The sequence below is a fragment of the Aythya marila genome, assembly GCF_965140915.1.
Source record: "Aythya marila genome assembly, chromosome: 16".
Classification (NCBI taxonomy): domain Eukaryota; kingdom Metazoa; phylum Chordata; class Aves; order Anseriformes; family Anatidae; genus Aythya; species Aythya marila.
The window spans coordinates 13,972,270-13,985,046 of NC_139057.1; the positions used below are offsets into that span (position 1 = coordinate 13,972,270).

The following is a 12,777-nucleotide window of genomic DNA, read 5'->3' on the forward strand; positions in this document are numbered from 1 at the left end:
TGACACTATGAAAGCTTACAATACAGCAATTGTGTTATCAATCCCGTGTTAAGATTCAGCATCAATATGGTGTCTGAACTAGCTCAAAGCTCTATTCTGCCTTATAAAGCAGTATCAACCTGTCTTGATGTCACTTTCTGTGCAAAATGTGTTCCCATACTAATGCAGCTATAAAAGCACAAGCAGTTCTCATGTTGGTGTATCATCCTTATTTTGTGAATGGTTTCTCTGTTTAATAATAGCCTACCTAGAAATCAGCCATCACACAAAGGCGAAATAACCTTAAACTTCTATCTGAGTATTGGGCATAGTTCAGTGACATGATCTGAAAGGACAACACACCAACCATTCCCATCAACTGTTTAAATAGGAAACTGAAGGAAAAATCCAAATCGAAGACACTCACTGTTACAGTATCTTTAATTTATCTTGTGTTTTACAGAAGTCTGAATGGATTAAAAAGCACCTCCTTTCCCATCACATTCTTTATAGTTGGTAAAATATATTCAATGAGCAAATGTATGTGAACAGCTTGAGGATCTGCATCTTGCAAGGATTTCACAGACCAATCAATCAAAAGCCAAATTTCTTGTAGTTTTTACAATCTTGTTTTAATACAATGGTAAATCCATTCCGATTGTAAACCTGTCCAGTCATATCTCCCCAGAACACTTTGCAAAATCCAGTGTTGATTAGCAAACTAGTTAGCTTTGGCACGGAGCTGTGCTCTCTTGCCTGTGACAGCCTGGAAACCAGTTTTGATGCTGGCGACGGAGCAGCGAGAGTGGCAGGTCTCACACTGCAAGAAATATAATCTGGTGTCCTTCTGTAGGATTGTGTCTGGTGACCGACATGTATGACAGGTGACATATTCCTCTGCAGGAAAGGAATTAAGTTGCAGTTAAAAAAAATGCATTACCATCAGAAAAAAAATCACTTCTTCAGCCTTTAGTTTAACTGTTGTCTTGAAAGGATGCTCAAATTCACCTACTGACTTAGAAGTGGCTTACTATGAAAGTCACAGAGGTTCACATAGACTAAAAATACTTCCTTGTTCCTAAGTTAACAAAGAGTAGGTTTTGTACATCTGGTACACTGTGCCCTGACACCAGTGTTTTAAGAAGTAATAACCAGCTAAGGCTTCCCACTGGCTTCCCGTGACTTACTCCGCTGAAAAAACATTCCCACATGTCAGCAACTCTTACACAGACAACACTGTCTGAAACAGCATTTTGTTGCATATAAACTGCAAGCACAATCTGTTAACTAGCATGTACAACAGACTTTAAGAGTAATAATTACCATTATTTTCCATAGTCTTCATTAAAACTAAGAAGTTAATGTCAGATGAAAACAGTTTTCTACCACTCTTACTGTCTTCCTCAGTACATCTCTGCACCAGGACAGAGTATGTCCTAAGTGCTCACTATACAGTATAACCATATAGTTATGTATTCTTCCTATCTATTCTTACGTATATGTATCCTTCACTTGCATTATTCCATCACAAAGCAGCAAAGTCATAGTTTGTTAGCACAGAACCTCTACAGCATGCACACGTGCAGAGGGGCATGCTGGCCCACACACGGCCCGTCATTAGAAAAATGTGTAGCAGAAAGTGGAGTTATACTTACTGATATATCTTCTCAAAACATTTTCTATCTGTTTTTGCTGGAATCTTCCTTTGATTACAAGTTGGTTGTTACCATCTATTGAGCCACTAATTTAAGAGAAAAATGAATTTTAAATAATTGATTTGCAGAAGACATCAAATAAAAAAAGTATATGAAGTTAGCAACTTGAAGCAAGTTAACTGAGGCATTCTTTAAGGTAAGAGTAAGCCAGAATTACATTGTGGGGAAAAAAGAGAAATATGTAAAATTCTGACAGCACTTGAAAACCTATACAAAGTTTTGCCCAAATATAACTCATTACAATAAAAACAGACTCCAGCAGAGATCAGCCTCATAGTTAAGCTGCCCTACCAGGAGAGATGTACAGAATTGAGAACAACTACCTCTTTGTCTCAAAGAAGTGACCGCGACAACTCTAAGGTAGAATACTACTACAATCCTCTTCTAGCCATTCTGATGTAATAAATTAAATGTTTTTTCAGACCACATTTTCTAAGTTTTTGTTTAAGTTATCTGAAGCTGAAGAGATCTCAATGTCTAGAGTAAAAGGCATTTGTTATAACCACATTGCAATTAGATAGCTTGATTCTGTACATCTACGTACAACATTATTTTACTATCTTCAAGACAGAAATAAAGACAACCAGAGTACATTGTCACAGAGTAAGATCTTTTATCAAAAGCATTTAAAAGCAACAAAGCAGCTTTTATGCTAAGACAACTGGATTTAACTGTGGCATTAAACAGAATAACTAGCTACATGCCCTCAAAACTTCCCTGAGGCAGGCAGGCATTCTCTCTTCCTCAGCAATCCTAAGGCTTAAGTTGAACAGGAGCCAAACAGCCATCCTCACCAATTGAGACAAACAGCACTGCTATCAGATCATTTTTGGAGAAAGGTCCCAGACAAGGAATTTGAAGTGCTATCCAAACTGTTCCCTGGGACTTATAGCTTGCCTCTGTACCTCTTCTGTGAAATGGTGTCTCTTCAATCACCCAGCACAGCATCTGGGTGCAGGGAAGAAGAGCCTGATGTTCAAGCACATAAAGTACAGACCTAAAACCAGGAATCTTATTTTTGATCAATGGCAACTATGTTGTCATTGCTTCCTACAAACATGCACACCCACAGCCCAATAGCCTTACCTTGTACCCAATTCTGCCAACAAAAACGCCAGGAGATGTTTTGGCTGACGATGTAATCTAAAAATAAAGTATGGATATCTTTAACCCCCCTCCTTCAGAGAAATTTGATATCTATACAGGGATGGTAAGTTAAAATGATCTTAAAGTACAAAGTTTGAAAGGGCAGTGCCATAGGGTCTGTACCAAAGAGCATATGCAGACAATGAACTAAGGACACAAAGCTTCACAGTCCACAAAACAGAAAGCACAATTTCAATAATTACTCTCTAATTAAAATGAGAGAATTGTATTTCAGATTTTCCACTCTTAACCCTCAACACACTCCCAGTGCCCTTCGTTTAGTATATTACCCAGGTCCTCCATATGATTATGCCAGAAAAGTCCTTGCTTACGAAATCAGATAGATATTCCTAGAAGTGCCCACAAATAATAGAACTGACTTCACAAGAAATATTCAGATAGAGAAAGCACAGGGGAAAAAAATACTGAACTCCACGCTATTTACCAAGAGAACAGTATTTGTAGTTCACCTCAAGATCAGAATTCACCCCTAACATCCATCCCAACCCAAGTCTTGCAAATAAACACCACTGAAGACCAAACCACACACACTTCTAGAAGTGAGAACACTCAAAAGAGCTTTAGGTTTGGTTTCAGTCCCTGAGGCCCATGAAACAAGCCTACCATTTTGGTATGTACAAAGTTCAAAGTTGTCTCAATAAATCACCTTCATAAATACCTTTCACATATATAACAGAGGAAAATAACAGTATGATTGGAACAGCTTTCAGTTTGGTTTGTCACTGTTGTTTTTTTTTTTTTGTGGTTTCCAAAAAGCATTCATTCAACAGCCAACAGCACAGAAAATTCCACTATTCTTGGGAAATATTAAGAGTAAAACTTACAATTTGCAGATATCTGTAAAGTTGACAAAAGATGTTTTCTTGGTCCCTACTCTTACGACCTGCGGAGGCTTCATGACAAATTTCCGTTTTTCTCCAGCTACCATATCTGGGTTTTTTTCCCGCATGATGTTAAATACCCTATTGAGTAACTGCAAAAAAAAAAGGGGGGGGAGGTGGTTCACATCATTTGAGACATGTAAGACATTCATTCTGAAGTACACTGTTAATGCTACCTCAGATGTTTAGAGGCAATGAATATTAGATAGCCTTTGTCTATTAACACTTCCCCATAAGCTTTTCAATGCACACTTTAAAAAAAAAAGTTGTACTAAATGCAGAAGATAGAAGCTGTTTTCACAGAGGTTTACTTTATAATGTCCAAGTACCTCAGTGTGCTTGCAGAGGCATTTTAATATTGCTTTATGTGAAAACTAACTATGACAACAGATGTGCTTTCTGTTATTTTTCTGATCATGTGCTTCTGAATGTAAGATCTTTAGTTTTAAGTAGGAAATGGGATACACAAACACAAGGCTCTGCACTGCCGGAGCACTTTAACATGTAAAATACTTCGAAAGCCTTTTAACATTACCTCATCATATGTGTAGTCCCTTTCTGAGCCTGCCCACGCAGGTCCTGACTGAAGACTAAAAGAAATTCCATCATCTTTTTTGCTATCTTCATCTTCAAAAGCTGTAAAGAAAGTTGTTTTTCTTAATGAATCCTAAACAAGTAATTCTTTAACCTTGCGTGTACATTTCTAAGAAGTGCATCAAAAGAAGATTTTACTAAGACAGGGACAGAATTGTTCCCTGTTTGTCTGCCTAGAAGAGACACCAGCACTTACAGTGAATTCATACAGCACTTCTACAGAAGATTTTTTTTTTTTTGATAATCGTGACTGGTAAAAGTAACAAAATTAATTTTGAAACCAAAAGATACTTCAACAGAACTTATTCACCTATAACATGGACTACATATAATTTTCAACATCTCCCAGGCTACATTATACTTTTACCTTCATCCTTCTCCATTATCTCATCTTCATCTGGAAACTTCACATACTTTTTCTTCTTCTTCTTATTGCCCAGCATGATATCAAGGTCGTCTTCAGGTTCTACTACCTCTGGCACATCTCCCTCAATTTTTAAGTCCTACAAACAAAAAAAAAATATATATATATAATTTACAGTATTGAACAAATTATACCAGTTGTACACTATACTAGACGAACACTAGTATTATCCACTAAGATCCTGAAATGTAATAAGTAAGAACTGAAACTGTAATATGTTGAATAAAGCACTGCAGTACAACACATGAAAAAGGGACAGATTTTTAAATGTCAAGTTGAGATACAATGGGGTACATGCACCTAACATGTACCAGTGCAGTTAGGTATTAAAAGTTAGTCTACATTACTTCCTTTGTAATACTTGGTTTCCTATTAGGTAATCAACACAATCTTCTAGTTAACTTCTGGCTGGTCAAGAACAAGGTAACGCTATACTTAGCTAAAGGAATCAGCCACATTTGGGCACTAGGGAACAAAACACCTTATGTGTCAGACACTGACATAAGGCGAAGCTGTGACACCTGCAGCCAATTCAGTCTGGTGTCACAATTCCTTCATGGATGCAGGTATGTTTCTGCACTTACAGAAAACACAGCAACCATTCGGCCTGTCCGGGACAGATCAGAGGAGCATTTTCTTCCTCAAAAGGCAGAATCTAAGAATAGCTTTACATGTAGCATAACATTTCTCTGCCCTCTTGCTGTCTGGGCTTCCCAGTTACGCTGACATGCGATCCAGAATTATGACTTGGAATAAAACTTGAGTAGAGTAAATGTGTCTTGTACACCTACTGAAATACATAACAGTAGCCAATCATTTCTAAAGAAAACACGAGAGTAAGAACAGATTTCTTAGCAGATATATACCCATTATTTGAAGGGTTGACTTGTAGAGGACTGTTTTGTGCATGGCTTCTGACATCATTTTCTTCTCTCACCCCAGAAGACAGTTACCTTGATGCTAATCAACCCTTATTACTGACTGCAGAATTACTTGCTTATTGTGCATATCAGTTTTTTTTTTTTTTTCTCTAATTTCCAGTCAAAAAGCCCTTACATACAAACATACTGAGCAGAACCTACTATACTTGAAGGACACTGTGAAACAAGTTTCACTATTAACTGCACCAGGATATAATGGCAGACTCAAAACAGTTCCTGCAACGTCAATCTCCAGAAAAGAAAAGCAGGAAAGTTATTTGACAATAGACGAAATGGCCTTGTTATGTAAACAGACCTTTACGCCTTCTTCCGCTTCATCTATATCAAATATCTTCTTTGGCTTCTTCTTCTTTTTCTTTTGATTGAAGAAGTTTAAATCATCCAAGTCATCTGTTGCATCTAAAAAACAAAGGATAAGCAAAAGTAGTCCAGATATTAGTAACTGTAATAAGAGTTCAGATAGTAAGGTTTCCAATGCACATCCAGTGCCTTCAAAACATTACAGCAAGACATAAGCAATGATCTGTAGCCCCTACAGATATCCTTCTGGTTTTCAACAGATCATTCCCCTCTACCCCGATACCTCAGCACTATTTTACAGTTCCTGTATTTTCTGTATCTTGTATCTGCATTTTCTTATATTTACCTGTTTAATCTTTCTTTGTGCTGTGCAAGAGAAATTAGATGCTTCTGCAATTATAGTAGAAATGCTCAAAAAAAAAGTGAATAGAAAACTGCAGGAGTTAAGTTTATTTTCTTTGGTCTACAGCAGGAACCAATTTTATCAAAAAAGGATTTAAGTTAACAGCATTCCCTTAATCAGGTCATCCTGAAATTGCATTGGCCTCAATCTAAAAAGCAAAATCATATATATATATATACACACACACACACACACTCAGAAGCATATTTCCAAATAGATTCTGAGTAGCAGCCTAGTTGCATTCACACTTGTCTAAAAAAATAGAAACACTTTTAACCATATTTCTGTAATTCACACTACAGCTTCATTGTTGAAGTGAAATAATGCCAGAATTGTGCAATTATTGCAACAACTGCATGTGGAAGATTTTAAGCTTCATGATAACTATTTTTGAGCTCCTCTTTTCACTGTCACACACAAGAGATTCTGTCTGAGTCAGGAAAGCAGAATTTGCACAAGCCACTAGTCACTTGCTCTATGTTTGTGAATGGGGCTTTAGGCAGTACAAGCAAAATATGCTTTTCAGATAGGCAGAGTATCTTAAGCTAGATCTAAACAAGATCTTAAACTAGGAGCTCAGCACCATACATTATGATGGCACACTCCTGAAAGGAGGCTTCTATCACAATACAGAACTACCCTTCAGAGTTCATCTACATAGATTCATTTTACCTTTCTTCCTGCTGTCTTCTTCATCTGCTTCAACATCTTTGTCTTCTGTTGGCTCTGGTTCAACTTCTTTTGTTTCTGACTGCTGAGTCTCTTCTGTTTGTGTATCCCCTCCTTCCTCATCCAACATAAACGGCTTCTTCTTTTTCTTCTTCTTCTTGCTCATAGTAGGATCAAAAATCATCTGTAAAAGTCAAGAGTTCATCAGCAGCGTAATTACCACCTGCCATTTAACATTTTTAACACCTTTAAGTTTCTCTCCACATTCCTTCTGTTAAACAAACAGAAGGAATGTTAACCAGGCTTTCAGCTCAGCCTGGGATTTTTCTTGATCTGTGGCAAAGCAACACAAGTGAACTGACTCCAAAACAGTGAGCCTCAGTGTTATCACCACTGGTTTTGTTCCAAGGCACAACTAAGGAGACCAGTTACAAGGAAAGAAAAAGTTACAATGATGCTTGACAGTTTCAAACTTCTGCCACTTTTCTCACAACAGTTATGCTTTCTTCAAGTTTCCTACTATCTGTAGGAGTTCAGCTGAAAGAATAATAAGGCTGTGAATCTTTGACAAAGTAGCTACTTCCCTGCGTTATTACCATTTTGGACTCCTACACTGAAGACAGACCACGAAGAAATCACTGTACCGTTCAGCATCACAAAAACAAAGAGTCAGAACATCTATCACGCAGAACACGTGAATTTCCAGATGTATTAAAAGGGCAAGTCTTACCAAAAGCCGTCTCAACAAAAACGCTTAGGCCTAGGGAGAAACTCAGAAGCGCCTGGTGATACAGCCAGGCAGGTGTCAGCTCCCAGCACTATGAAGCAGCAGAGGTCTCATCTCAAAGCTGTTTGATTCTTTAACTAAGAAAGCAGCTTAATTCAGCTAGAATGACCATGAGGAAAGCACTAACCCCAAGCATGACTTTTAATCTATTCTTTACTTAAATACCGGAGACAATCAACACAAGTTCTTCAAGTCTTCCAACACAGGATTGCCTCCTGCTACTTTTCTTTAAGATGCAAGTTCGACATCTTACCTACCCATCAGTTTTGTTACATCTGGCCAGTTTTTCTGCACTACAGTGTATGCTTATTGCTTCAAACAATTTTAGATACTTAAGAAAAACTGGAGAGTCTTACTTTCTAATAGCTGAAAAACATTCTTTCAGGTAGTTACAAGTCAGCGTCATAAAAACTTCTTACTCAGGACAACATAACCATTTCAAAGGAGCAACTCTGCAACTTCTTGTTTGGTTACACAAGTTTCTCTGTCCATAAAGCATTCTTTTCCTCACACTTCTCATTCTCCCGCATGTGATAATCTTGTGATACTCTGATTTTCTGGAGCTTACGTGTTTCATAAAGGCTCTGAACTGAGGCTGAGAGGCAGCACAAAGCACTTAACGATGCTGTGATTCGAACACCCAGAAGTGTCTACATGTATGTGACAACGTAGCTTGAGGCTTTCAAAATGAAGTGTGCCTTTAGCTGTGCTAAGAATGGCTCTCAAGAAAGTTCTGCTGGCTGGCTTCCCTCTCAATGCACATGTATGAATCATGCTCTGGCAAGGCACAGCAAGGAATGTTCACAACTGGTTACGCTGTTTGCTGGCTTCCTCTTGTAACCTCTGGATTCCGCTGAAACAGAAGGAAAACTGTCTGCATAGGCAAGGGCCTACAGCTTTGGGAACACCCAGATGAACACCCGTTTCAGGATCACAACCCATTTCAATGATGACACTTTCTTTGCAAGGCTCCTCAGACTTCTATACCTTCTTCTATGAAGAAGCAAACATAAGATAATGTTTTAGATCGAGTGCAATAATTGCTAAGGAACCATGTACCCCATATCACCCCCCTCTTTATAAGGAAAAGAACAGCTTTCAACCCCAAACTACCATAAAGTGTATCTTGTGTCTACAAGAGACAAGGTCTCCAGTAGTACACTAAGCTGAGTTTAACGAGCAAGGGCAACTTCTGGACTCTGCAGGTAGTTTTAAGGCTGAAAAACCAAAGCAATTGGCCTTCTGCAGAGCCTGGCTCTGACAGCCTGCTCGACTCTAAAGAGATGGCACCTAAACCCAGGCAGGGCAAGCCATGCTTCTGCAAACCCAGACCTTGTCGTAACAGACTAACTGCTCTGAGGAAACTGAATAGAGAAGTCAGACAAGCTGAGAAGGTCTTCACCTGAGTTATTTTGCTCACCTAGAGCTTCAGTAAAAACTAAAGAGCATTCTTGGGTCATGCACAGTTTAAAAATAATAGAAGTCATGATATAAACTGACCAACCACATAACCAGGCTATTCTGTGTTTTGCCAGGTACACCACCAGAGCCCATGCCTTTTACTATACAGAAATGAATATAAACTTCCATCCTGTTTCTGCTCGCAACATCAGATTCCCATGAGGTTTTCCCCTTCTTTAAGCCACGGTTCTTTCTCACATCCAACTCCATGTATCCATTCCTTATTTCAAAGGCCTATACAGTCAAAATCCCAACTTGCAAAATTCAAGCAAGTGAAAGACAATGGAAAAAAAAAAAAAAGGAAGTTGGACTGTGAAGCTCTAATCCTAAAACATAAGCCCATGTCACCCTATACACGGTGTATACTCTACTGCAGTGGCAACTGCTGGGGATTCTACTGGAGGTTCTATTAATCCCATCTCATTAGTCTGGATAAACATAGGCATGTCTACAAAGCACAGAGCAACACCGCACTGAAAAAGTTAGTTCTGCACAGCCCTCTGTGACAGTACAAAGTTATTTATCAATCAGCACCTCAATCCCCCTTGCTGTTCAAAATGCAGCATCTTCCAGTATTATTTCCTTGGAGCTTCATAAAGCCACTGGGCCAGGAAAAAACAACAACAAAAAAAACACACAACTTTCATTTATCATTAAGTAGGATTTTATATCTTATTAAAAACCCTACTACATATAAATAGAGGTTAACGGACTGCTCATCACTTTCAGGTTTGCCTTTTGCCTTTCTCCTCCCTTGGAGGCAGGCCTCATGTTGCCTGGGTTGTACCATGCTGCTGGGCAGCAATCAGACAGGAGATGTTGCTACCAGAAAGCTTCATTTTGTTTAAAGCTCTGGAAGTTTTAAGCCACAGTCCAGAGCCCATATTTTGAAGAACACTGTACAGGTGAATCAAACCAAGGTTTCTAACACCTAGACTAGGTTTTAAGGTGCAGATTTGTTAACTGAGATTTATGTGCCTTCACCTTCGAGGATCATGAACTGTAAAAAGAGCCATCACTTGTAAAGCTCCACATCAGCTCCTAACAGCCTGCAGCTGCAGAAGGCACACGCACTCACTCCCACACGTTATTCAGAAGACCTAACAGTGACAGTTCAACCATCATACCTTTTACTACCTTCATTCTGTCAGTCTGCTAGACAAAGCAAACCAGAAATGTAACTTTACTACACTAGATTCCTGATCCCAGGTGAGTATCAGAACAAATGCATCACGCAGTATAAATAATTTAAATAATACAAACTAAATCTAAACCAGTAAGTTGTAGGCTAGCTGCTCTGCGGTCTTATGAGCATCTGAGATAGAAAGCAGCTGAAGCAAGGGTCCTAATTTCCTAACCTAGACATTAGAACTGCAGTTACAGGCACACAATTAGGCCTAAAAATGCAGCACATTCATTCCAAGCAGCTTAATAAACTAGCCTCAGCTACCATTAAAGTAATAAGTACACTAGTTATTGTTTACTACATATGACTCACCTGTCACCAAGTTAGTGTGACTGTGCTCTGCTCATATGGAGGAGAGCCACAGAGGCATTTTAAGCAACACCAGCAAAAAGATAGAAGCCCAAGAGCAGCCATGTCACGGATTCTGCCAGCACAGCTCCCAACAGTCACCCCTCAGGGTGCCCATAACCTCAGGCAGGGAGAGCTCTCTGTCTCCCCAGGAGAACACCTGAAATGAGGTTACTAAAGGTACAGCACACAAACCCTACGACATCTGAAAAACCCCTCAGAGACTGGCATGTCCACTTCCCTAGGCGTGTACATAAGGAACCACCATAGCTGGATAGCTTTCAGTTATCAACCGTCGAGAAACAGCTTTCGGGGTCAGAAGACGAGATACTCAAGCCCCAAAAGCAGACGAGCCTCCAGGCCACGCGCTAAACACCGCTCCAGGAGCCCGGCACGGCGGGGGCAGGCAGGGGGGGCCGCCTGCCTTCCCCCCGGCCCTCCCCCTACCGCTGGGCCTCCCCTCGGGACCGGAGCCCCCCCCCGTCTCCACGAGCCTGGGCGCGGCAGGGAGAGGCCCGGCAGGGCCCGAAGCTAGGCGGCGGCCCCCGGCCCGGCCCCCGCCTCCAGAGGCGGCCACGGGGCCCCCCCTAACCCCGGGGCAGCAGCCGCCGGGGCCGGCGGTGAGAGGGGAAGGAAGGCGCCGGCCCTGCCGCGGGGCGGAGGCCTGAGGCCCGCTCTCCCACATGGCGGCCGAGGCGCAGGCCTCGGGCCCGGCTCCCCCATCCCCCGACGGCGGCGACCGCCGGGCCTCACCTCGTCGCCCGACATGGCTGCGGCCGGCAGCGGGAGGCGGAGGAGGAGAAAGAGGAGAGGCCGGGAGCGAGGAGCGGCGGGGCTCAGGGACGCAGCCGGCCCTCGCCTGCGACCGCCGCGCTCGCCTCTTGCATCAGCGCTCCCCTCCCCCGCAGCGCCGCGCCTGCGCACCCCGCCGCGGCGCCGGGCGGGAGCCGCCGGGATGCTGCTGCGCATGCGCGGCCGGCACGGCTGCCCCCCCACCCCCCCCCCCCCCACCCCTCCCCAGTTTGCCCCCCCCAGTCCCAGTCCTGAGGCACTCACTGGGGGTACTGGCACCGCCCCGCCTGCAGCCTCTGCCCGCTGCCCCCTGTCTCCCCTGCCCTTCCCAGGCGCTTGCACGCCCCGCTGAGATCCCCCTCAGTCAGTTCCTCAGACCCTTCAGGTCGTCAGTCCCATGCCAGCTGCAGTGCTAAGGCAGAGCCATCAGCCGAACCTTTGCCACAGGGGTTTTACATTTCAATATTTGCAGGCCATTTACACTTCTGGAGCCCCATAGCTTCTTAGTATGTCCTGTAAACTTAAACTATATTTTTTCACATTAGCTGGAGATTATGCACAGTACATCATTTAACTTTTTAATCAGCTGCAAGAAAAGACTGGCCATTTTGTCTATCTTTGGTCTTCCTTTTGTCTACCTTTCTTGCTTGCCTTTGTTCAAAATGATGGCACCCAGCCTGTTCTGTGCATAAAGCCATCAGTCTGGAGGTACTGTGAGGACAGGATCAGTTTTAGCTTTTCCCAGCATAACTAAAATATGTTTTCTAAAAAACCTCTGAAAGCCAAATTTAAGATTACTTTTCTCTCCTGATTCCATACCAACACCTTCCTCTGGGAATTCAGACCGTTTGTGTCTTTGTCACTTGCTGTTATGTGACAGGGATACCGTGGGTTCAACACTTATCACGAGAAAGGATAGCTATAGTTTATGTCACCCCACATAGTATTTGTCTAAGCTGTTCTTAAAAACCACCATGGACAGAGGTTCTCTCTGCAGCCTGCTCAAGTGCCTGATAAATTTCATCGTTGTTGCTACCACTTAATCCAATGCCAGGTGTAATGTCCCACAAGGACACAGAGGGTCACTGTTCGCGGTGTGTCAACCCATGGTACTTTGGAATACTGCTGTG

At 41.8% G+C, this 12,777-nt stretch overlaps 1 protein-coding gene across 1 annotated transcript; it reads right to left on the reverse strand.

The window, feature by feature from the left end:
• Window positions 1-402: 402 nt before the first annotated feature.
• Window positions 403-11,764, reverse strand: EIF2S2 (eukaryotic translation initiation factor 2 subunit beta). The gene is made up of 9 exons (XM_082773192.1): window positions 11,609-11,764; window positions 7,077-7,257; window positions 5,997-6,100; window positions 4,704-4,839; window positions 4,278-4,378; window positions 3,686-3,834; window positions 2,781-2,837; window positions 1,635-1,720; window positions 403-876 (listed from the first exon to the last, which is right to left on the reverse strand). The coding sequence occupies exons 1-9, from the start codon at window positions 11,621-11,623 to the stop codon at window positions 701-703; spliced, it is 1,005 nt and encodes a 334-aa protein (XP_082629318.1). The 5' UTR covers window positions 11,624-11,764; the 3' UTR covers window positions 403-700.
• Between the last annotated feature and the right edge of the window lie 1,013 nt (window positions 11,765-12,777).

What these genes read in the sequence shown, in the direction of transcription:
- EIF2S2 (XM_082773192.1), bottom strand. An exon ending in GGGACTACACATATGATGAG is followed by an intron (nt 3,835 to 4,277) that starts GTAATGTTAAAA and finishes TTTTTTTTGCAG; the next exon opens with TTACTCAATAGGGTATTTAA. An exon ending in TTGGCAGAATTGGGTACAAG is followed by an intron (nt 1,721 to 2,780) that starts GTAAGGCTATTG and finishes CTCTTAAATTAG; the next exon opens with TGGCTCAATAGATGGTAACA.